The sequence below is a fragment of the Varanus komodoensis genome, unplaced genomic scaffold, assembly GCF_004798865.1.
Source record: "Varanus komodoensis strain SLA01 unplaced genomic scaffold, ASM479886v1 scaffold3, whole genome shotgun sequence".
Lineage (NCBI taxonomy): Eukaryota > Metazoa > Chordata > Lepidosauria > Squamata > Varanidae > Varanus > Varanus komodoensis.
The window spans coordinates 56808645-56835091 of record NW_025335761.1 but is presented as its reverse complement, the minus strand read 5'-3'; the positions used below and the strand labels follow the sequence as shown (position 1 = coordinate 56835091).

Below are 26447 nucleotides of genomic sequence, written 5' to 3'. Positions count from 1 at the left end.
CCAGACGCGTTTCACTGGAAGAGTTTCTCCCCCTGAAATCAAATGGAATTATTCGCCTCGAAACATGCTTTCAGATCTGCATGCCGCTTCTGCTTTCCGAGTACACATGCACACAACCGAACTGCAACACCGGCTGGGAAGATTAGCTTCCTTCCATAGATTGGGACTTACTCCCGAGTAACAAGGGATACGATCTAACCGCAACGCGATAAGGTCTTGGGGAGAGTACGCCTACTCCCGAGTAACCACGCATCGGAGCCAGCCGCAATCCCAAACGGGGTTCCGACAGACAGAGCCGCATAGAGCTCCGCGGAACTTACTTCCGAGCACGCGCGCCGCATTACAAGGCGTAAGGCGCGATCTCCCCCCCCCCCGCGTTCTCCGGTGGAAGCCCCGCCCACCCAAGCCGAGGAGTTCTAGAAGCAGCCGCGACTGAGCAAAGGAAAAGGAGGGAGAGCGGAGGAAGGAGCGGGCGAGCCTCTCATTGGGCAGCAGCCCAGTGGGAGCTCCGCCCCCGCCAACTCGAGAGCTGTTTTTTGATAGACGGGTGGGGCGAAGCGGTCCCCGCGAGCCAGCGAGCCAGTAAGAAATCGGTTGCTGGGCAGGGAGGGGCGTGGCTGCCCAATGGCGAGGGGAGGAGGCGAAAGCCTCGCGCGCGCCCCCGCACGTACGTTCGGCCCCTCCCCGCTCTCTGGCAACTGCGCGCGTGCGAGAGGGGGAGGAGCAGCAGCCTCAGCAACGGCCCTGGCTGTCGTCGCCGGGATCCGGCGGCGGTGGACGAGTGGGTGGCGCTCGCGCGCTCGCTCACTCGCTGCCGCCTCCTCCCCTCCCTTCTCCCTCCGCACGCAAGCAGTTGTCCATCCCAGCCCCTGCGAGGGAGCCCGGCTGGCTGCGTTGGGAGCCAGCGCCGCGCAGCTCAGCGCAGCGAGAGCGGCCAAGGGAACGTCGACGGGAGGCATCCGGCGCGTCCGCCGCACCTCTCTGTCTGTCGCCCGAGCAGGTGAGCGAGACTCCGGCTGAGGAGGTGGGAGGGGAAGAGCCACCGGACAGCGCGCGGGAGGCTCGGGCGACCCTGGGGGGGCACGAGGGGGCGGCCGAGGCCGAAGCGGGGTGAGGACTCCTCGCTGAGTCGTGGGGGGCTGAGCCGGGCGGGTCGGAACTGCAATTGGTGGCCCGCCGGGGGTGGCTCGGTGAGGTGGCGAAAGAGGTGAGAGGAAGTGGACCCGTGGGGGGGCTTAGCCGCGGGGTGGGTGGGTCGGTCTAGGGGGCAGAGCGGCCGGGTGGGTGGTGGATTCCGGGTGCAGATCTTGGGCTGAGTTGGATGTGGGAGGCTGAGAGCTTGGGCTGAGTTGTAAACTATGAAGAGCCAGGCTAGGTTTAGGGGCTCGCCCCAGGGTGATGGAAGGATGGGAGGCAGGCTGGCGCGCTGGCGAGAGGAAGGTGGGACTGGTCTGGGGGAAGGACCTGGGTTTCGGGGTCTGGGAGTGGGAGGTGGCAGCGAGGACTGCAAGCTGGCCGGGGCTCAGGGTAGGACACGGGGGTGAGGAATGGATCAGTCGTGTAGCTCTGCGTGTGTGCGGGGAGGGGGTGCTGGCTGGAGTCCTGAAGAATACTGCGGAGTGTGGGGTGAGCGTTTGCACCCCGGCTCGGCTTGTCTCTGGGTGGACATGCCTCCGTGTCCAGTGCTGCTGAATCAGAAACTGAACCAGCTGAAGCTTGACCCTGAAGAGGTGGGGTGCTCCTGGTCAGTCGACAGGCCAGTTGCAGAGGAGGGGCTCAGCTGTGCTGGATGGGGTTGCAGTCTCCCTGAAGACTGTGACTCTTGGTGTGGACGTGCCCTTGGACTTGGCCCTGAACCTAGGTGCCAAGATTTCGGTGGCGGCCACGGATGCATTTGTATGACTGAGAACAGTGTGGCCACTATGCCCATTCTTACCGATGTCTGATGTGCTCACAGTCATGCGAGTCTTCATTACATCCCACTTGGACTGCTGTAACACTATGTAGTGCTGCCTTTGAAAGCTATTCAGAAACTTCAGCTGGTCAGTGTTGTGGCCAGATATGATCAGGACTGGTTACAGGGCACATGGGACTCCCTTGTTACAACAACTTCACTGGCTACCAGGCTCTTTTTGAGCACCATTCAGAGAGTTGATTGTGAAGCCCTGTATGGCTCTGGACCAGGGTGCTGCAAAAACCACATCGCCCCCCCCCCCCCAGGTTTCATGAGCTTGGAGGAAAGTCTTTCTCTTGGCCTGGCCTTCCTGTTTGGTGGGGTCCTGGTAGAATGTCTTCCCTCTGGCTGCTCCCAAGCGGTGCAACTGGCATAAGGGCCAAACCCCCATTCTGTTGTCACGCAAGAACATGTTTAATTCAAGCAGGCCTTCGGCATGTGCATAGATCTGTTTTTATTCTGTTATTGTTCTGTGTTTTAAACTATTTTAATGTATTTGTTTTAATGTTTTACTCAAGTTTGTACTTTTAAATTGGTTCCTGGGATTGTTAGCTGCCTTGAGTTCTCTTTGCTTGGTGGAAAGCTGGAGTACAAATCAAATAAATAAAGAAGTTATGCAAAGAGCAAGAAGGGGAGGCAGGGAGAATGGAGCAGATTTTGCCTGTGAGGCATTGGTTTCCTGGTAGAGAGTAGTGTTGAGGTTTGTGAATAGCAGGTGTCTGTGGGGGTAAATCTGACTCATCTGGGTAACTGGGAGGGTGCTTTGCCGATGTCCTAGTTTTTTTGGTAGGTTTACATGTGTGGGGACCTCCCTGAGAACATAGACTGGGTATTAGGTACATGTCTAGTGGTAAGCAGAGTTGGGGACAAACAGAGGCAGCATTAAGGATAGGGGAAGAGATAAAGTGGCAGGAGTTGAGAAAAGGTTCTGCATTTGGATACAAGGTATAAAGTTGAAGACTTGCAGGAAATGTGTCAGGAAAAAATGAACTATCTTAATATTGGGACATACATTTCAAAAAAAATAGACATGTAAGGATAAAGATGTAGCCTTGGTGGGAGGCTGGTTAGTTTGGTAAAAGGTTTGAGGGACTAAGAAAAGGAAACATGGCAGGTGAGTCACTCAGATGTTCATTAGTGGTAGCAAAATATTGGGCAGATGATTAGACATGAACTTGTGGGCAGATCATTGGTGAGTTTTGCATAGAGAAGGAAGGCATTTAGCAGATCTAAACTGGAAATACCTACTTGATTTTTAAACAAAGTGGGCTTAATTAATGTAGTCAAGTGGCTAGAATGTCAGATTAGGATCCAAGTGCAAAACTCCATTCTGCCATGAATTCATGGGGTTCTCTTGGACCCATTGTTATTTGTCAGTCTAACATACCTTGCAGGGTGGTTGTGAAGGTATGTCATCCAAAATGCCTTGGAGGAAAGGTGGGATGCTAGTCGTAGAGGACTGATTCAATTATTTAAAATGGGCTGAATGTGAGGGATGTATCAATTGCAAGAGGAATGACTGCTTGTTACGATTGAGAAGGTAGAAGAATATTGGAGATTGCTGCTGGAACTTGGTTTCAAGAGTGAAATATGATGGCTTCCTGCCTTGGATGAAACTGGCCTGAATGTAGGGAAAAGGGAGTTAATGGCTGAGGAAGGGAGCATTAGGTCTGTGCCTGGAGCAGTGAAAGGATATGGGCCTGGCCATTGGGGCAAAAGGTAGGTTGCTTTCTTTTTGTGTGATTTAAGGGATAACTTGACCTGAGTTATCAGCAAATGATGAGGGGATGGGTAGAGGCGAACTGCAGAGGCTTGTAGGACAATTTAAGTGTGTGTGTGAGTCAAGTGGATCCTGGCCTGGGTGATATTAGTGAGAGAGTTTTAAGGAATAGTATCATGTGTGCATATATACTAAGACTTAAATAGGATGCTATTTCAGTATGGAAAGCTGACTAAAGAGAAGTTAATATCACATGAGGGACATTCAATAGATGAATATAGACAAGGAGATAACAATTGATAACAGAGTTCAGTTAATGCCTGAGTTTGAGAAGGAGAAAGTACTGTAAATTGCAGTTGAGGTAGAAGCTAGATATAGACAGAGGAATTAAGTTTGAGTGAGGCTCATTGAAAGAAACAGAATGGGGGGAGGGATATATAAACAGGGATGGGAGGACTAGATGCACAATAGAAACAGGTGTGGAGCTGATTCAGCTTAAGGTTAGAAGATTGGCAATATATGAGGAGGCTTGGGAAGGCACATCATTTAGAAGGGCTGCTCAGTAGAAGACAATGAGAAGTATTTCTTCACTGTCAGGAAAAAATTCTTCACTGTCAAGGCAGTATGACAATGGAACCTAGTACCTAGGAAGGTTGTGGGCTCTCCCACACCAGAGGAATTCAAGATGCACCTGGACAGTCATGTGGGGGGATAGTGTAACTTGAAGTCCTGCACTGGCATGGGGTTGGACTTAATGGCCTTTCTTGGCCCCTTCCAACTCTGCTGTTTTGTGATTCTAGAACTCCTGATTTTCACTGTTTTATTTGGCACAAAAAGGTACTCCGTGTGAAGAAATCCTTGACTTGGATGTAAGAAGAAATAGGCTAACTCAGGATTGGGCTTCTATGAGGAATAAAAAGATAGCTGTGACTGCTTGGTTCAGAGGGTTTGAGGATCTCCAAGAGCTCCAAGATTGTTTTGAAAGGCAAACTGCCTGTAAACTGTGTTGAGGTTCTTCTGCATAATAGATGTTATTGAAAAGCCTTAAATTAGTGAAAACCCCTTAAATAAAAACAAAAAATGTCACTGCGTGGTAGAAATGAGATACAGGGGTTAGGTAGTTCAAGCCAGGGCTTGGGAGGAGAGGATATTAGGAAGCCATCTGGCTGTTCATAGTGGTGCAGTGTTTGCTGAAAATTGTCTTGAGTAGTTTAAAAATGATTTGCTTAGTGTGGTAAGGTGGATTTGATTATGGTTAGTTGCAGGAATCAAATCAAGTCATTATAGTGCTGGGTGCAGGATTTGGAGAGAAGTTTGCTATAAATGGACAACGGAATTAGTGTGATTCCCACTTAGAAAATGAGACAATATGAAAAAGAGTGCAGTGAATTTGTGAGGGTGTTATTCGGGTATGGGAGAGAAGACCAGGATATATAGCATTGCTCTCTGGAAGTTGGTTGGCACCTTGGAGCAGAAATGGGATGAGGTTGCCTGTTTTGTTATAAATAGCTGCTGAGAGAAGAGAGAGGAAGAGAGTAACTTTTCACTGCCCAGAGAGAGGAAAAAAAAGTTATTGCAACCTCCCATCTTGCTACTGTGGGAGGTGGAGGCAGCAGCTTCCAGGAAGTTCTTTCTGCTTTCTTTTTCTGCATGCTATATGGAGGCTGGCTCCCTTGTGTCTTACTCTTGTAGGAAATGAAATGCAAAGGAAGAATATCTCTCATCTCTGCTACCTTATTTCAGAATTTATGAACACTTAACTGGATTAATGCTCCCTTTAAAAGAATACACTAATTGCAGCTAACACTAATGTCTTTATATCTGTACCATGTGTCTCAAGACTTCCTGAATTTTCTATAAAGAGCTGGGCTTTGATCTGATCTTAATCATTTATATCTCTTGCCAACTTGTTAGCAGTAGACATGATCAGTAATTTGTATTCACAAGAGTCCTGATAAGCATAGGCCTGCCTTGTAATATTTTTATTTATAAAAATTCTATCCAATAAAATAACGCTTGAAATACATAGTTAAGGCCAGATCAGAAAGCTTTGCTCATAGAACTCTTACATTGTGCAGTACTTGTGGGGTTGACCGGATACTTCTCTTTCAAGTATTGTGTGTGTGTTTGGTGGGTCATGAGTGGTTCCACACACAATAAAGTCAATGCTCCTACTTGCCTCTCAGGTTACTGTGGTTTTCTAGAACTTGGGCTTCTAGAATCTCAAGCCTATTTTATGTGCAGCCTAAACATAGGTGTTAACTGTACCATTACGTTTTTCTGGAAATTGAGGTGTGGATTTGGCAACAAATGACCCTGCCATGGACATTGCCTCTTCCTTTTTTTTTTTTTTTTGTGTTGTTATGTTAGAAATTGCTGTTAGAAATTCTCTGAATGCTACAATGTCGATTTTGTCTATCTGTTTCATTATGTTGTGTCCATTGATACAGGAAAGTAAAATCCAAATGTCACCAAAGGGTAGCGCCTTTATTAGCATCAACAAAATTGTCTCAAAACAGTGAGAAGGCTTTTCAGTTTCCCAGAATTCTTCAGGCTGGATATTAAGCAAAGCAACAAGGGGACAGGAGAGTTAGGGCCAAGGTATTGATGTCCCAAAGAATCTGCATCAACAACATCCCCAGTTTTTCCTCTCTCCTTTCCCTGCTTTGCTTGATATCCGGTCTGAAGAAGAGGCAAACTCTATAAAGCAGTGACATTTTAGTTGGGCCAAAAATGCTATTACTCTGTCGTGGCTTTTAGAGCACAGCAAGAGATGAGGCAGCAACCTTGAATAGTTATTTGCTGTATAAAGCAATAGATTATAATCAGACTGTCCAACTAGTTGCACATCTCTGATCTGATTACCCTTTATAAAACAATGTCAAGGTAACAAATGGTTTGTCTAATTCTTCCCTGAGGTTGCATCCCTTGACAGAAACGATTACTGTGGCTGCTATCAGAACTGTGCTCAACCACTATTTTGGATGAGACCCCTCCACGACATATCTGGAATATTCTGGCCTGAACTCATTCTTCGAATTTTTAAGAGTAAGGTTTGAATTGTTTTTATTTAATGTAGCTTCTTCTGATTGCCTAATAACATCACAGGGACTTCATTGTTGCACTCAGAAGGCTTGCTCAGACAGCTGGTCAGAAGCAGAAATGTAGTGTGCTGTTCTTTCTGTAGAAGTAACTTCCGCAACTGGCCCCAGAACAATACCTTTCCCTGTTGTTTTAATTCTTGCAAAGACCTGTGTGAGTCAGGAGAAGCTCTCTCCCACTCTGGCACTTTGAAATAATATCTTCATCATGACAATAAACTAAGAGGTAAGAGAACACAGGTTAATTACTAACTTTCCCCAATTTACAGCACAACATTATTTGATCATCTTTCACATTTCAGATTGCTATGTCTTATGGAATGAGAACAATCATTTAGTCATTAAGGCTAGGGACTTGATTGATTAAAAGAAGCAATTTGTATAGAACTAAGTGTGAAAATGTTTTATATTTTAGTATTGCCTAAAGGCTTGGTTGTGCTTGGAAACTTTTTAGACAATAACAGAAACCAGACTGTGACTGTCAAAAGCTTAATCTTTGGTTGACCAAGGGTGCAATTCTATGATTTTCACTTATGCTGGCTGAGGAACCTTCGAATTTGATGGAAACCCCACTATGCTGACAGAACTTGTTACATTGCTGCCATGGCTGCTGAACTGACAAAACACTCACCATGAAAGAGATGATGGCAAAGAGTTAAAATAGAACAGAACCATGGGCAGGATTAGAAGATGCCTATGAGAGGAGCAAGCCTGTACAACTTTCTGTAGTCATTTACACCACGTCTACTAATTTCACCAATTTACACCAGCCCTGTACCTGGTGGAAGGAATTAAACAGACAAAACACTCTGCAGCAGCAGCAACCACAACCCTACTCATGTCATCACAATGGAGCATAGGACATGATATAACACAGCACCCAGTCACAGCACACCAGTTAGGAGATCACTAACTGGATTAGAGTGTGTGGCATGGGGTTATCTTCTAGGCCTTGTGGTATGCATGTCTGCTATGAAGAGCTTATAAGGAGAACTCCAGCGAAGGAGCATAAGAACATAAGAGAAGCCATGCTGGATTAGACCAAAGGTCCATTGAGTCCAGCACTCTGTGCACATGGTGGCAAACCAGCTGCCCGCAGGATGCAAGACCTCCTTCTGCCCAAGATCCTCAGCAATGGGTGGATGCAGGCAGGCCACCTTTGGTGAAGGAGGTAGCACATAGGCACCGATAGCCTCCTCCCTTGTGAATCTGTCCAGTTCCTTTCCAAAGCCATCCAGATTGGTGGTGATCACCACTTCCCACAGCAGCAAATTCCATAATTTAGCTATACACTGTTTGAAGAAATACTACCTTTTATCTGTCCTAAACCTCACACCAGTCAGATTCACAGAATGACCCTGGGTTCAAATATTATGGGAGCTGGAGAAAATGGCCACCTCCTTATTTTCTCCATACTGTACATTATTCTAAACACCTCTGTCATGTCTCCCCTTACTCAACCTTTTTCTAAGCTGAACAGTCCCCGTTGTAACTGTTCCTCATAGAGTACCAGCTCCAACCTCCCTGACCATTTCTGTTGCCCATCTCTGTACTTTTTCCAACTGAATTAAGTCCGTTTTCAGGTAAGGCAACCAGAACTGAACACAGCATTCCAAGTGCAATCACACCAAAGATTTGTATAAGAGAAGTAAGATTTTGGCGGTTCTATTTTCTTTTACATTCCTAATGATGCCATGCCTAGCATGGAGTTTGCCACATTCATAGTAGCTGAGCATAGGACTGATATTTTCATCAAGTTGTCCACTACTATCCCAAGATCCCTTTCATGCTCAGTCACTGCTAGTTCAGATCGCATCGCATATACTTGAAGTTGGGATTTTTTGCAGCAACATTCATTTCTCTATACCTGCTTATATTGAACTGCATTTGCTATTTTGATGCCCATTTTCCCAGCTTGGAGAGATCCCCTTGGAGCACTTTGACTTGAACAAAATGGGGAACTTCAAAAAGGATGCCAGAAAGCAGTGGGGTAAACCAAAGAACCCACCAAAACACTTTGCACAGAAAGGAGCATCTGGAGTAAACAGCCTGCTTTCAAAACTTGTAGGAAAACTTGGGCACATTGCTATCATTTATTTGCTTAGAACTCTTATAGGTGCCTCATCTTGGGACTCAAGACCCAAGCAGTCCAACCAGCAATAACCACTCCACCTGGGATTCCAAGACAGACAACTCTACACAGGTAAGCACAGGAAAGGGGTAACCACACTGCAAAGTATGACTCTGCATGGGGTAACCACACTGCAGAGTGTGACTCTGCATCTGTCTCTTACATCTTCCCCTATCCCATTTGCTATTTGTTAATACCACATCCTGTCTGAACGCTGGCCCCAACACTAGGGAGCAGTGTCCCTTGTAGACAGAGGGGCGCACTTATTCCCGCGTGCAGATAGGCTCTCTGTTGGCAAATGCCAGACACTCCAACCATTGCATGCGTGCTTTTCTCTTACAGGATTAATGCCCTGGATGAATAGAGCAGAAAAAGCATACCACCAAACAGACACAGCTCCTCCAGAAGAGTAGGGGAAAGAGGTGCGTATGCTCAGTCACTGCAGTCTGTTTCCACCATGGATACTGGCATATTCGGGTGAATAAACTGCATTGAAGCTCGGGAAATCTATGTTTCTGCTGCTGACTGTGCTTGCTATTCTGTCTGCCCATGCTTTCTGCAGGCTGCTGTTCCACAGGTACAGAAGAATACGACACCATGTTTTGAAGAACACCCACCCTGTGACCAGCAGCAGGGACCAGGCTATTCATCACTGGGCCATTAACCTATTCCAGGCAGACTCCTTTATTTTTGCAAGCTTCCTGACAGTTATGCAGTAGGTAAAGATACGCTTACTATGGAGCTGGTGTCATGGAGGACTGCACCTGCTGCTGTCTGCCTGTCCATGGCCCAGGAACCTTGCATCCTCATGCATTTTTTCCCTTCCACAATCTATTCTGTCTCAGAGTCTGTTCAATAAAGACTGCAACCTTTCCATGTGTGTTGTTTCTTTATTGCTAGGGAGTGTTAGGAGTTCCTTTCTACCACGCTAAACTGATCTGGTTTCAGCTCGGCATGAGATAGGACTTGGGGATGGGGGGCTGCAGGGTTGGACTCAAAAGCAGTGGCCCCTTCAGCGCCTGCTTATTTTGCTTTCTTGTCTGCAAGGAGGCATATTTTGCCTTCATATTTTGAGTGAGATGGGTACCGCTGCCAGTATAGACGAGATAGCCAGTGGAAGAGAGAGGCAGTGGAACCTATGGTGGGGAGGCACCTGGCATGGCTGGCTGTTTAGGCAGAATAGCAGGGGTGTGCAGATTGCGTTAGTGGAGGGACTAGTCAAAGCATCTGATTAATGCAGGCAGGACTGCTCCTGACTCTCAAGTGTGCCTGGGTGTATAGTCTCCCTTGCCCATGCTGTTTTAATGCATGACTACATCCTGGGTTTGAAACTGGAATGCCCTGTATGTAAAACATGAACTGTGCCTTATGGCATCTATAACTGTGTTTTGAAGCAAGGAGCAGAAAGACAGACAAATACCCCATGATACATCTGTGCTGCTGTGACTGAGTGACTGGGAAGCTGCTCTGTGGAGTCTACAAGTGTGGGCTTGAGACCTGGAAGCACCCTCTGTTTTGCCTCTGATGCAACTGTTTTGGGTCAGGAATGCAAAATGTGAGTTGGGCTTTCTCATCGCTTTCTCCTGCTGCTTTACCCTGTGCTTCATGGAGTTGAAGTACTGGCTGTGGCACCCTTTGGCATGTTCTGCATTTTCCCTTGGCTTCATGTCTGAAGGTTCTTTCTTTCCCTGGTAAGTTATGAATCCTTGTCCTAGGATGACGGTGTGCACTCTCTAAAGCCCTCTTACTTTGTGTTATGCAGGCCGGGCAACATTTCATGTATGTGATGGGCTCCGGGACAGTTGTGAGTAACAGGATTTGGATTCTTCCCTGCTGGTAGACTGGTGGCACTGTGGCATCACTGCATGTGTAGTGATGCCAAAATGCATGGCGGGTGGCATGTCCTTGTCATTATGAGTTCATGGTGTGGGTGGTGTGTTGGTGTCATTGCTGACACAGGCTTTGGCAGTATTGTCAGGGATATCTGGGGCTGGGAGACATTTGTGCTGTTCTTTTATTTACTTTTCTTCCTTCCATCCCAAGCTGGGCAGTTATGCTAGCTGTTCTGGCATATCTCTGCTCCTACCTTCAGCTGCATAATTTGTATAGAGGGGTGCCCGTAAGGTGCAGTCCAGTGCACAAGTATCTGGAAGTGCATCTCACTGAGTTCAGTAGGCCTGAGTAGACGTGTATTACTCAGGGTTTGCAACCTTTTGCCCACCTGACAGCTGTATAAGGCAGTGAGTCAGAGGCCAGCCACGTGCTCACACACACGTGCACCCACTCTTCCTCCTGTTGCTGTGTCCTGAAACTGTGTTCCCTGCACTCCTGATATGTGTGGATCATTCTCCTTGTATTCCCTATGACACAGAAGAAGGGGATTAGGGGCAGGGCATCTGTTTTGGCTTGCACAGATGACTTCAAGGGTGACACATTGCCCACTATTGAGGCATAGGATTGCACTCTTAATTTCCCTTATAATTCATAATTGATATTTTCAATCTAAATACAGTTTCAGATCATTAGAAACACAATATTAAGTGTGTTCTGAGAGACTGGAACTTAAAATTGAATAAACAAAAGCAATTGTTGTTTGTTTAAAAGTCATATTTCAGTATTTTCTGTTTCACTTAACAAAGCGCAAATAGCCTAAAAAACAAAGAATCCCAAAACGTTTGTCTCCTCTATTTAGCCTTGCTGATTAAAAATGGCTCTAACTGATCAACAAATGAATATTTTGGTTAATTCATGTAATTTATGAAGCCTTGAATTTATTTTAAAGTAAGTTGGTATAAAATAAAAATACAATTGAAACCTATCAACTCCTTTACAATACACTTTTCTCAGTCCTGTCGTTTGGGAAGTACAGATCTCCCCCACATTCTACAATACCTGTGTGTTTGCTGGGAGTATGTTGCAAAAGTATGTTGTAGCTATACTTTTATTTGATGCTTTTAACAAAAATAAAACACAAGAAGACTGCTCAGCTCTGTTTTCAAGAATATTAATAGAATTAATTGGCAATTTAAGCATTATCATTTGAAAATGTGGTTCGACATGTCAGTAACATTCAGGTTAAGAACAAAGTAAGTCTTGGCACGATCTTGTGCATGTTTTCTGCGCTTGGTGGCCGCTCCTCACTTGCAAGTGTGTTAACAATTGCAGCCTAGCCATTGAACAGACAAGAAATACCACTTTCTTAAAAACATCTATAGCATTTTAGGCAAACAGAAAGATTCCATGTGAAGATATTGCTGGCATGTGTTTTTCGTAAGTGCAACAGTGTTGATATAATTAACATATTAAGTGATAGATCAAGGAGCACTCTAGGCAAAAACCTAAAGTGAACCACATGCTGAGTGCTAGTTAGTTTCTGAACTGTGAATTGTGTGAAATCTTCAAGAAATTAACATGCCTCATTGGACACTGGACACCATGAAAAAGGGGCAGAAGTTGACTAAAGACTTGGTTATTCGGCATCTTATGCTATGTTTTGAGAGCTTTAAAATCTGAGAAGGATCCTGAAATAGTTCCTGGGCTGCCTAAGTCCTTGCTTTTGTTTTTTGTCTGGGGAAGGGACTGTTACTCTGTAGGTTGAAACTATTAAGTCAGAAGGAATTGCTATTCTTTAAACTGAATATGAAATTTTTAGACTGGCCAAATATACATTGCTGCCCAAGGCAGAACGGCAGTTGACACCCCTGTTCTGCATCAGGCAAGGTGCATAATACCCAGTGCCAGCCAGATTAAGTTGGATCTTGAGGCAGCAAACCTATATTTACCTTCAGGAGTAAAAATAGAACAATAACAACAATTCGTTGCACTTTAATGACATCCACAAGCCACCTCATTCTGCCTAATGGTAGAACCTGCCTTGTGTAATTTCTTGTAGGTGCCATATAAACCATCTGTGCTGCCATGACTTCTATCAGGACTTTGCCAAAGAAATGCTATTGCTCGCTTACATAGGATGTGCTCTTCACCCCTGCCCTTATTTACTGGGATAGGATTATTTATTTATTTATTTATTTAAAACATTTCTATGCCGCCCCCATCCCAACAAAGCCTCTGGGCAGCTCACAAAGAATACATAAAAACATACATAAATAATAATAATATAACAATTTAAAAAAACATTAAAAACCCCTGGTGCATTCTCGGCTAAAAATTTAAAATCTTAATTAATTCAATAATTTAACAATTAAAGTAAGTTTTAAATAAAAAGGTCTTAGCCTGGCGCCGAAAAACAAATAATGACGGTGCCAGGTGGACCTCTCTGGGGAGCGCATTCCATAGATGGGGCACCACTGCAGAGAAAGCCCTCCTCTGGATACTCACCCTCCAGAGGGTTCCCGGAGAAGGGCATCTGTTGCTGATCTCAAGTATCAAATCATACTTTAGTTTTAGTAACCAAGAACTCCTTTTATCTTCATAAGCCAGTCCTGATCTAATTTTCAGGGTGTATTTGGCTTCCATGAAGGGAAACTTTGGACATTAAAGTTGCATTATTCTTCTGTACTCAAGATTTTTGCTTTCTTAGTATTCAGCTACAATCCTGCCTTTACACTTTCTTCTTTCACTTTAATTAGGAGTCATTTCAGTTCTTTGCAGCTTTCTAATATGGTATCATCTGCATTCCTTAAATTATTGATGCATCTTCTGCCAATTTTCACTCCCTTCTTCCTTTGATTTCAATCCAGCTTTCTCTATAATACCTTCAGTATGTAGGATAAATAGGGAGATAAAATACACCCTTATCTGATTTTTGTCTGTGGGAAACCATTCTGGTTTTGCATATTCTGTCCTAACAGTGGCTTGTCTACAATACAGGTCACACATCAGTACAATCAAGTGCTGAGGCACACCTATTTCTTTTGGAACCATCCATAGCTTCTCATGATCCACACAGCCAAAGGCTTTGCTGTAGTGTATAGAGCATAGACTGATCTCCTGAACTTCTTTGGTGCACTCCAGTAACCAACATATATTTACAATAAAATCTCTAGTGCCTCTTCCCTTTTGGAATGCATCATGAATGGCAGGCATTTCTAACTCCAAATAGGGTAAAATACTTGGTTTTAACACCTTGAGCATCACTTTGCTTGCAATAGTCTTATAGCTATTTCATTCCTTAGCATCTCCTTTCTTGGGGTTTGGAATGTATATCGAACATCTTCAGTCTGTGGGCCATTGTTTTGTTTGCATGCTTGCGGGCATCTTCTTTTTAGGATTTGGACTGATTCCATCTCTGCAGCTTGGAATAGTCCTGTTGGTATCTATGTACTCCAGGTGCTTTATTTCGTACAAGTGCTTTCAGAGCAGCTTTCTCTTCACTTTCTGATATTGCAGAGTCTTCTACATAAGATTCCTCTTTGATGGACTCTGTCTCTAACACATATTCAGTATATAGTTTCCAGCTTCTCTTTACTTTCCTCTGGTAAGATAGTATGCACCTCTGTTGGTATTTCAGCATTCCTAATCTAGGTTTGAAATTTCCTTTTAGTTCTTTAATCATCTGGAAGAGGTCCCGTGTTTTTCCTAGTCTGTTCTCTTCAGTTTCTTTGCACTGGCCATTATAATAGTTTTTTGTCAGCATGCCAAACTGAAAAAGTTGCATTCAGGAGTCTGACCCCATTTCTTTCACCTTTTGTTTTGCTTTATGTTCAGTTACTATGGCACATCACAACTGACAATTAGGCAGGGAGCATTAGGCGGCCTTCACATCTCGGCCATGACATGCCACCACCTGGAAGGGAGGAGGCACTGATCAGGCAAGAGGAAGGGACACTTCCCACTCCATTTTCCCCTTTTTTTGAAAAGCTACGCAGAGTGCTCTCCCAAGAGAATCTTAATTTTGGGCTTGACTATGGCTTGGCATGCTGTCTGAGCTCAGCACAGTGTGAGTGTTGTTTTAAATCCTATAACAAGCCTTGGGTAACTGGGGTGGATTATGAACTATCCTAGTTTATCTTTTCAGGGGAACAGTTCTGGGTTTGGACAACAGATTGACCCACCATGACTTATAAACCACAGTAGGTTATTGTGTCATCTGAATCCAGTCACAGAAAGCCTTCTGACCAGGCAAAGTTTGTTAAAAGTACAAACTTTGTACAAAAGTACAAATACACAAGGTTCCCTCAGTTTAGTTTGAAATGGGCTCTGTAGTTGGGAATTTCCTTAGAAAATTTGAAAGCTTTCCTCTGTTTTGTAATGCTGATGATGCTTACATGTTTTGCTTTCACTTTTGCATTGTTTTTAACAAGTGCTTCCAATTTTTTGCCGAGTTTTCATCTGTTCCTCAAAGTATCACTTATTTGTCCAAGTCCTGGATACTGGAACAGGTAGCTGGCCAGAAGCCCCAGATACTGATTTTGAGGGCTCCAGAGAAAGCCTCCCTCTTATGCCAGTAACTGCTTGTGCAGTTCTTTAGAGTTGGCATTCATGTTGGAAATTTGGATGAGAATAGGAACAAAGGCGGGAACAAAGGAACAAATTTATATTCCGCCTTTATTTCAAGGAACAAATGTGGGATATAAATATAATAAATTTCTCTTTCAGTCTTATTCTAGGCATAAGTAGGCTTTCATGAATCTGTTAGTTTCATTGGATTTGGGTAAGCCTAAACTGGGATGAATGGACTTGTCAGTTTTGGTTTCTTCCAGTTTCTCATTTTCTTATATCAGATTCTGTCAATTATAATTTCATTTTGACCAATTTCTGCATCAGGTTGCAATTTTTAAAAAGTTCCCCCCAAAATGTGTGTGTACATTTTTGTGAACATTTTGCAAGTAGTTTTTAAAAGGGGGTTTAAAAATTATTTTCATTAATATGTGAATGTTCTGGTACATTTTTCTAATATATACATCTTTTGGACACACTTGATTGAGAACTTGTTTTCAACAGTTGGAGAAATGTGAAAATCAAAGTATAACTGTACTTAGGTATTGTGTATTGGAAGTACAAATTAGGTTTGTTTGTATTAGAATATGAACTGAATTAATTTCTCTACATCTAATGCTTTATAGCAGGAGTGAACAACTTGTGGTCCTTCAAATGTTTTGGTCTACAACACGCTCCAGTCTTAGCCTGTATACACAGAGATGAGAAATTATGGGCATTGGAGGCCAGAACATGTTGCATACCATAACTACATGAGGCATGCCATTTATGCAGATTTTATTGAGGAGCAGTTTCTCTTTGCTTCAACATTTGACCCTCATGGACTTGCAGGTCGTTCTTTGAGCCCTTGATAGCTGCATGCTCTTCCATGCTACAGTTTGTCTTGGGTTCTTAATGAAACAGTCACCTAAAACCTGTGCTCGTGTTTTGGTCTGTGGTGTTTTCTTTCTGTCGAGCTGGTTGTTTGGAATTGGAATGTTAGGAAAAAGCATTTACCCTTGTGTTTAATAGAAGCATTGAGTACAGCAGAATCTGAAAGGAGACTTTAAGCCATAATACAAAAGTTTTCAAATACATAGGGAAAGTAACATTTGAACGTAATCTGAAATGGCTATTCATACTGATAAGGAATATTTTTCAAAAGTTGATCTAATCAGAGGATTGTTGGAACTGATTTCCTGGCAAGTCAAAAATTGTGTGATTTCAAAAAGAATGTACATACTACATATGCAATAACAAGTTATGTGTTTTACATATCCAGTATTACCCTTTTAGAGAGAATACAATCAGTTAGAGGAAGTCTGACACGTCTTGTAGTATCAAACTGAAGCTCAATCCTGAGAAGACGGAGGCCCTGTTGGTTGGCGGATTGGGCTTCGGGGAGGGTGAATTGAACCTAGTCCTGAATGGGGTTGCACTCCCTCTTAGGGACAAGGTTCGCAGCTTGGGAGTGCTCCTCGACGCAGAGCTTTCACTGGAAGCTCAGGTGACAGCGGTGGCGAGGAGCGCTTTCCTTCAGCTTTGGCTGATCCATCAGCTGCGCCCCTACCTGGAGTATGACTGCCTGGCGACAGTGACACACGCGTTGGTGACTTCCCGCCTTGACTTCTGTAACGCGCTCTACGTGGGGCTACCCTTGAAGACGGTCCGGATACTTCAATTGGTTCAAAATAGAGCTGCCAGGCTGCTGACGGGGACTGGCATTATGTTCACATGACTCCTGTCCTCCGTCAGCTTCACTGGCTTCACATTGAAGTCTGGGCCCAATTCAAGGTGTTGGTGATGACCTTTAAAGCCCTAAATGGCTTGGGTCCTGGTTACCTGAAGGAGCGCTTACGTCCATATATGCCCACCTGCCCCTTGAGATCTGCGGGGGAGGCCCTTCTCCGGGAACCCTCCGTGAAGGAAATTAGGAGGGTGAGCACTCGGAGGAGGGCTTTCTCTGCGGTGGCGCCCAATCTATGAAATGCGCTCCCCAGAGAGGTCCACCTGGCGCCGTCGTTATTTGTTATTCGGCGCCAGGCGAAGACCTTTTTATTCAAATGTTATTTTAATTGTTAATATTATTTATTCATTTTATTCTTTGGCCAGGGCGACTTAATTTATATTGTTAATTTATATTATTCTATCTTGAAGTTTATTTATGGTTGTGAGCCGCCCCGAGGCTTTGGCGAATGGAGCAGCATAGAAGTCTCCTAAATAAATAAATAAGAAGCAAGAAGTCTGCTCCCCAGACCTCAGCATGCCAAACATGGTCAACTTCTTGTTCCAGTTTTTATCAAAAGTTCAGAAATAGTCATTTACTTTTCAGGCTGAGCACTGGTGTTAGGGCAATTGAAAACTCCCGTTTTCCTTATTCAGTATTCTCCCCTGCCCCCCCCAACCCCCCACCCTTCAGTAAAGCTTTGCAAGATGTTGATTTTAAATTTAACTGGTTGCTGCAATGAACTGATTATCTGTAGGCCGAATGACCCATGCACATTTCTTTAATCAACCCTAGCTTTATTTGGAAAATAGAGCAATGAAGCAGCTTAACATAGCTTTCATTGAAGGGCTTCATGAGAACACGGAGAATGAGGCTGGAGCAAAATGAAAGCATTTTGCTTAACTGCTTTCTTCTGCATGACTATACATCTTGTTCCTTGGTGTGTGTGCTGTGACAGGTGACTCCCTTCAGGATGGTGGCTCAGGAATTGCATCCCTGCAGCTTCAGAGTGAGGCGGGGGTTTAGTGTTAACACCTCTAGGAGCTTGGAATATTTCATGACACTACCATGCTGACAACATGAACTGTTGGCGTTTTAGAAGCTACGAGGCTATCACTCAATGAGCTTTCCAGCCATTAATATGTTCTGTGTTCGCTTGGAACAATCTGTAATCATTTCACAATTTTTCATGCAACACTTGTTACTAATGTGTTATGAGACATGTTCACTGAAGCTCCCTTTGTGTCTGTACCAGAATGTGACCAGTGCAGAGTCACTCACTCTTGTTAGCACATAGTGTTCTTATGCCCACTGCAAACAAGGCCCATTATGTGATCAGAATGGTCAGGATTCACCGTGTGAGCATGTTTTTGTAGTTCTTTATGCAATGCTTTTCTTCTTTGTGGAAAGACAGGGTAGCCACCCAGTAGATCGGCGCCACATCTGGGCTCCCTCAGACTTTGTTGGAGCTACAAGGGCAGGGCTTCAGCCTGGGATGGGATATTTTCCTTTTAACTTCCCAGCTTATGCAGATTTGTTTCTCTATTTGCTTATTTTGCTGTATTTCTGGTCACAAGGGTGGTAGGAAAGAAGATCTATTCAAAGTATTGAGCGAAACTTGTATGTACACATCCTTGAGGAAAGGAGAAGGGAGTATCAGTGGACTAGTGCAGCACTCACCATAGGAAAATCCTCCAGTGCTCTTTTGCTTAGCTCTTCCTCCCCTCCACCCCCCAACCAGTCTCTGTACTGTGGAGCTGGCAATTGCTGCAGTCAGCTGAGCAGCTGAGACTAAGGGGAAGCTGGGAGGCCCTCTGCAATGTGCAGGGACTGCATATTTAAGATCCACCCAGAAGCCGCCTCTTGGTCAAACATTTATGTATTTCTAACACTACATTTTTGAATGGAAGTTGTTGAAGGAACTCTGAACTGTTGCTTGCCAAAAGTTTATCTGAGACCCAGATTTCACACATCTCTTCAGCAATGCAGATTTCTAGTTAATTCTCATCCCTCTTAGTTTTGGTATGATGACATCAGTTTTCTCTTCTTCCCTGTTTCAAACGTAATAAAGTCGTGAGTCTTTTCTCATGCCCATGCATTGTCATGGATGTCCAATAAAAAGCCATTTCATAGGCAAAACTCTTTTTCATCCCAGAGAAGTACTTTCTTTTCTTGCTAAAAGAACTTTTGTAATTAGAGGGATGCTGACATCATTCCAGCTATGTAATTGGGATATGTGTTGATAGATTCTTAAAGAGAAATGTGTGATGAGAAGAATAGCTTAAGGCATAATGGGCAATTGCTTATTTACATATGTGTCATGAACTTGCATAACAGGTGATGTACTAAATCTTTCCTTATGCCACAATAAAGTGTTTGGCCTTTAAGGTGTTCTATTACTCTTTGATAATGAAGGACACTGCACACAAGATTCCACAAGACATTTTTTTATTTTTTTATTTATTTTTCAATTTATATCCTGCCTTTTTCCTACAAAGGGCTCAAGGCAGCTTACATCATTCTCCAATTTTGAGTTGGATCTAGTCAAAAGTCATGAGTCTGCAAGAGAAAGGACTCAGCTTTGGGAGATCCCACACACCACAGTGCTCTCCATTGAGCAGGGTGTCCTGATAGTCTTTGTAGGGTTTTCAGAGGACTGGATGGGCTGTCGTGAAAAAGAATAGGTGGAGAAGTCCACTTCCGTCTACACAGTTGATTCAGTATAAATCTGAATCCAACCCAAAGTGTTCACTGAAAAAGATCCACATGAAACCTGTCATGTCCTGGAAACCTTTATGTACCGGAAAGCCGCAACTAAATGTGCCCATATATAATAATAACGTTCAATGATCTGTATATGGGTTCTTGATTTCCTCCAAAAGGCATTCCATGCTGCCATTGCTGCCATTAATTGCTGCCGTTCTTGCACTCTTGTGAAATAGCACTTGAGCTAAGTGGGTTCTGATGAAGTTTGCTTAGCTTGGTATGGCAAATCATTTGCTAGGTTTGGAGATACTATCTCACCGCCAGCTATCTGCCTAGACCTCCCAAATTTTCCTGTGACAGAAAAGGAGTATGGGCACTATTTAGAGAGAAACTTCTGCATTTGCTATTTTCTCCCATTTTCCTTTTAAAAGCACTTGTACCATTTCTCCAAACATCCTCTGAGGCTAGTCAGTATGAGGGTTTTGTGGATTCAGCTATTGAAGGGGAAACCCTGAGGAATTTAGCTGCAATAGTGGGTAGTGTGTATGCACCTTGCCAGACTTGTGGACTTTGATCCACCATTTCTGTAAGCACTGCAGTTCCTTTCCTGCCGTTCATTATAATATGAGTGTCATAGCAAGTCTTTAATGGGTTATCTGAGAGCTACATTCTGTGTGTGTCAAGAATCAAAGTCCACCTTCGAAGTTGGGTGGGGAGGGAAGAGGAGAGAGTATGGTCAACATCAAAGACTGCTTTGTAGACCCAGCTTCCCTTCAACCCTATAACCAGTTTTTAGTTCAAACAGCAAGAACCAAATATTGAAATTTCATTCTGAAAGTTTTATACATTTTTGAGCGTGTAGGGGAGAACTTTCAATCTCTGATAGGTAGCAGTTAAATTTCCCAGTTACACTACTGGATTATATTTTAAAATGTCAAACTTAAGCAAATTCCATAAGTAACTATTGCTCTGCTGGTAATGAAGAAGGAGTTAAAGAGTTAAATGTCTGACTAATGGGAATCCTAATTAGTAATCAAGCTACTGGAATTTTACTAGGCATCACACACATTTTTTCAAATATGTCTTGGTAACTATCAGAGTTGGAATACCATTGAAAATAGTTTAAAATTATAACTTAGGATTCTTCGGAAGTTAGATTCAAAAGCAATTTTGAGGAATTGTGGCATATGTTCAGCCTTGACCATGCTCTCAGTTACATGGCCATGGATTAATCTGGAATATCTTCGCAACCCTTTTCTATGTGTTGGTCACCTGCAGTGCCTTCACTCCTCTTTCACCTTCAGAGATGGTGGCCATCCTGGGTCCCCAAATATACATTGTCCTGTCCCCAAATATACATCAGCCATGAGAAGTGGTGTTTTAAATGTTTAGTTGAACCTATTGCAAATTAGCAGTCTCACTGGTTAATTTTCTATTTCAGGTTCATGTTGGGGAGAGGCCTGAAACGCAAGCTGAGTGATTATGAAGAGAACATGGCTGGTGTGTCAAGTGCCTTTGATTCCAGTCGTAACCTGCCATATCAGCTCAAAAGGCAGCTGGTGCTCAATGTGTGCCTCGCCAAACTACAGACATACAAGATGCTGGTGGAACCAAATCTGCACCGCTCTGTCCTTATAGCCAACACAGTCAGGCAAATCCAGGAGGAGATGAGGCAAGAAACTAGCCAGCAAGTCAATCTAGGCAGTAGTCTCAGCACCAGTCCTTCTGGTTACCTTGGCCTGGATTTGTTTGGAATGCCTTCACACCTTTTTCCAGGCATTAATCAGCAGGAAACAAATAGCTATGAACCCCGGCCTATGGAAGGCCCAATTGAAAACAGCTTACTGATGGTTTCAGATAATGACATGTCATCAGCCATTTCTTCTATTCTGAAAGACTTGGACTTCATGGAGGATGTGAGTCCCCCTACTTACCTGGCTGCATCTGGAGATGATCAGTTCAAGCCTTCTGAAACACCAGGTTTTAGGTTAGAAGATGACAGACAAGACTTGAAGGGAGTGGAATGTGCATTTGGTTCCTTTGAAATTTCAAACTCAACTAGTTACTTGAAAGACTTGGCTATTGATGACATCTTTGAAGATATTGACACTTCAATGTATGATTCAGACTTCGACTGTCCCTCACTAGCTCCTTCAAGAGCATCGCCTGTGGCGACCATGGAAGAGACCTTGAAAACTTTCCCTTCCTGCAATTCTTCCTCAGCAAGCAACATCCCAATCTGTAGAAGTGATCTCAGTGATTTGGACCATATCATGGAGATTCTTGTGGGGTCCTGATACTTTCTTTGAAAACCCAAAGATTTTTTTCCATGCTGCCACACAATTCTGATTTGAAGACAACGTGGGGGGCGGGGGAGCAAGCTGCGAAGCATTAGATCAGAATGGCAGCACCAGGCATTATCTTTGAATGGTTCTCAAAGCCTCTCCAAAAGTCATATAGATAAAAACCAAAAAGAAAAAGAAAAAAAAGTGGCAGGTTGTCATATAAAATGGCATATTTATTAAATCAATCGTGCAATTTTTAAAGTCCTTCTAGGGTATATATGAGGTATGTGTCTCTTACACAACCTTGTTCCCATGAATCTCACTTTTCTAGTGTGCAATTTTTAATCTGCCCGAAGAATTTGCATAACAGCAATTAATTTTCATAAGAGTGGAAAACAGCTCCTGAAGTCAAAAGATTCTATTTTTAATATTGACTACATTGTGTTAGCATTCACTGGAGTTGCACACTTGGATTTTGCAGCCTCAGTAAATACAGATATATTTTAAAGATATTTAAAGAACTACAGATATCTTCCCTTTTGTTGAAGGAGCCTCAAGATGCTTGGCAGCAAAATTCCTTGCATTTTGTAAAGCATTTGAAACTATTTATTTTTGTAAATTTTATAGTGTTTTTACATTTTACTACATTGTTCTATCCTAGTTTGGAAATGGATTTCTGGTTGGATGTGGCTGGCACTACCTCTATAAGCAGAAATGCTTTAACTCTTTCCAGTGCTTTGTCTAACACTGTAGACTTTTTTTTTTTTTTTGGATGGTATTTGTGGTGGTAGAAGCAAGAAACTTGTCAGCAATTTGGCTGGTGAAATTTTATGGTATTTAATTGTACACATTTATAAATGTAATTTATATGTATATTGTCCAATTTTAAAACTTTGTCAGTATTATGTGCATCAATTTTGGGGTAATATGGGTTTTTTAAATTTAGTATTTACTGTACAGTTAGAACTATTTTAACTCTGCAGAACATTGTATATTTGCAACACAATTTAAAATTTTATGTGCAATATACCATTTAAACAGAATTTTGCACATCTTGTTATATAAGGAATGCATGGAATCCAAATGGCAGGCAAAAAATCAAGACAGAGTACCTGAGGTGTACCCTACACACAGTCTGCTGGCAACTCTGTGTAAGCCCTGTGTTAATTGAATGGGACTTGCGTAAGATCACAGCTCTTACCTTGCACAATTCGCTTGTGTTGCGGAGGGCAGTTCTACTTTCAATGAATATGCTCAGTAAGGATTGTATTTCTTAGGTATTTACTCTTTCCTCACATGAAGTGCTAATACTCAGTCGGAACTGAGCAAACCTTAGGATCATCTCACCATTGGAGGAGTAACAATCCACCTGGCAGTGATTCTGCTGCAGTTTCGTGAAGCAGGCTTTATCCCATCCTAAGGCTGGCTTAGTGTCAGCACCAAGCGTGCTTATGTAATTGTCCCAGCCTGTCTTGGTGTCACTGAGTGGGCCTGGCCTGCATTGCTATTGCCAAGTAGCTGCATCTCTGCATGTCAGACCAGGCCCAGCCCCATTTCCTTACTGGGCAGCACTGGCAGGCTTCTTGCTGGATCTGCGGTTTTGGTCCTTATTTTCTCAGCATGCACTGTGACAACCACCTAGCACAGAAGATGGATCTGGGAAGCCTGCTTGAACAAAAGAAGCAGAACACTGGTCTGACAGATGTAACAGTGCTTGTACAAATGGGTGCGAGAAGCCCATCCTTTTGAAATCTTTTGTGTTCTTTTCCATTCTTTATCAAAAGCTTTATACCTGCAGCAATTCTGCCCAGCCCCCAAGAACAGGTAGTGTCTCAGTGAGGGGTGGAATTTTTTAATAACAAAAGCAGTGAAGTGGCCAGGTTTGCTGATGACATCTGATTTTAGGTGGTTAAAACAAAAAGGGATTGTGATACACTCTAGAATGATCTCTCCAAACTAGGAGGATGGGTGTCAAACTGGCAAATGAAGTTCCTTGTAAGCAAGTGTGAAGTAGTGCAGACTGGGGCAAAACGTCTGAACTTCAAGTATCAGTTGAAAGGAGTTAGCAGTGATGAACCAAGAAAAGGGGCCTTATGGCTGGAGTGTGCAAAACATGATGGTTGCAAAGCAGTGTACATCTGTGAAAAATTAGAACTGCATGTGAGGCACAATCAGGAAAGGAAATGTAACTCATACCGCAAATACTGTACTCTCCTGCATCTATGGTGTGATCACACCTAGCTCACTGTGTATAAGTCTGGTCCCCACACCTAAAGAAGCATTTATTTGCCCTTTTCTGCACTTTTGAAAAAGGCAAATAAAATGGTCAGGCTGCTGGAACAGCTGCCCTTTGAGGAATGGTTACAACAGCTGGGATTGTTTAACTTACCGAAAGGCGAGTAAGGGGAGGGAGGATAGAGGGCAGGAAGGCCGCTGTTGCCCTTCTGTCCTGCTTGCGGTTGGCGTGCTCCTGTGTGAGCAGCGTGGTGGACTAGATCGCCCCTTGGTCTGATGCAGAATGGCTGTTCTTACGCTCTTAACATTCTCCTGGTAGTTTTTGTTCAAAAAAAGTACATCACAAAGGGGCAGCAAAAAATGTTAGGCAACCCATGTCCCCAAGCAATGATCCTAGTCGTGAAGTAAACGATTTGTGAAGACGTATGAGGTACTTTTCATGTAGTATATGCATTGGCTAATCTTTATTCCAAATGTGTTACTGATGTCCAGGCAGGTTCAGAGTAGGTATACACCATTTACAGTTTATGGAAGTTGAGACTGAAAAGTTCCTCCTGCCAGCCCTTATCTCTTTGGCAGGATCCAGGCAGGAACCATCTTAACTTGCAGTAGATGCCACTCCCCCCCCCCCTTCAGCAGCCCTGCTGCCCATCAGGCTCCTACTGCAGTACCAAGCAGCAGCTTCAGGCCCTCTCCCCACCCCACCTTCCATGGGGCTGGGTAACGCTGGTGTATTTTGTACTGGGGTCTGCTGATGAAGTTTGGCCACTGTGTACAATGCAATGTTGTGCAGCTGATGTATCATTGGACATGGAGGGGCACTGTGTTTTGAGAAAAGGTGACAACAACATGGTCTCACTTGACCTAAAGAACTTTGCTAGAGCGACTAGAGGCAGGTCTGAGTGGTGGCAGGCATGTGATGATATTGCACTTGCCAGGGGAAGGGGGAGGGGGGATTGGCTGTTAGGGTCTGCCTAGAGAATATTGGTGGTCGGCATGAAAGTGGCACCATGCTGAAATTCAAGCCCCTCTGCCTGGGGTTAGTACTGCAGGAATTTTCCATTTTCACATTTAAGAGCTGTCTTGCATCTCCACTATGTAAAGAAGCATTATAGAATGGGATTTATTAATACGGTTTATTCATCATTCACTTTATACTTCTACTGGTATAAGTACATTGCCAGATTAATCAACTTTCCACTCCCACCCTGCTGCTCTTCCACCAGAATAGTGCACCTGCTGTGGTAGAAAGTTTATTCTTGGGTCATAATGACTCAGCAGTGATGCATTTTGGGACAAAAGAGGGGTAGCTTAAAGAATGAACTTGGTTGTTACCAACAAAGCAATCAACATCATGGTATGCCTGTAGAATTGACAGGGGAGGCGATTCCATAAGTTATATGGAGAAAAATTGGATCCTAGCAATTGCTGGTGCATGTGGACACATATCTGTACTGCTTTGTTACCCATTTCCTTTTATACTTGCCTCTGATTGTTCAAGGGACATTACCAAGGATCAGCAGGGCTTGTAAAATGAAACAAAACCTTGTGTGATAATCAAAATGAGCAAAATACATTCATGCTTTGGTTATAAATCGGAGATGGTTTCATTTATACAATCCTGGTTCTCCTGTCTGCCCAGTGCTACTCATGGCTGAGCCACATCCCTCAACTAATGCAAACTCAATCCCCTTTTGTTGGCACAATGCATAGTTTGGCAGTTGAAATGTATTCTTTATGCATAGGATTTGCAGCTGGATCTAAAATATAGCTGTAGACATTTTGGCAAAATATTGTTCATTTCTGGTATAATGGGGTTAGGTAAAAAGAATGTACAGAGACTCTGCATAAATGCTTCTTTGTATGTACATGAATCTTGAAAATGGTAAGGGCCTTCTGCACTGTGATGAAGCAGACTTGTGGTTAAATAATATTTTTAAAATTCCTGTGATAATAAATATTTCAATCTAACCTGTTTTTATCTACATGTCAGTTTTGTTAAGATAGATATATTTGCACACACCACTAATTTCAGTCATATAATGTAAATGCCTAACTCTTGGTCAAGCTGCCCTGGCAATGGATTTCTCCCTGGCCTTGATATTATCTCCAGCCTGCTGCCAGTATTTGCCTCCCACTCTGAGGTAAGAGGTGAGGGATGTTCTCCTGAAAGGACAAACATGCATGTTACCTTGAGAGGAATCTGAGGTC

The 26447-nt window shown here is 43.5% G+C and overlaps 1 protein-coding gene across 5 annotated transcripts; it reads left to right on the top strand.

Moving 5' to 3' along the window:
• Positions 1–763: 763 nt before the first annotated feature.
• On the top strand, positions 764–26207 carry LOC123026567 (SERTA domain-containing protein 2-like). 5 transcript variants are annotated; one of them, XM_044436340.1, is made up of 6 exons: positions 764–1000; positions 6593–6722; positions 8881–8978; positions 9249–9328; positions 9469–10461; positions 21158–26207. In XM_044436340.1, coding segments are annotated over exons 5-6 (858 nt in total). In that variant the 5' UTR covers positions 764–1000; positions 6593–6722; positions 8881–8978; positions 9249–9328; positions 9469–10459; the 3' UTR covers positions 22014–26207. The 5 variants fall into 5 exon arrangements, with proteins under 5 accessions (XP_044292275.1, XP_044292274.1, XP_044292277.1 ...); XM_044436339.1 differs by having other exon boundaries at positions 8690–8978; XM_044436341.1 differs by lacking the exon at positions 764–1000 and having other exon boundaries at positions 2352–6722; positions 8690–8978.
• Positions 26208–26447: the final 240 nt, after the last annotated feature.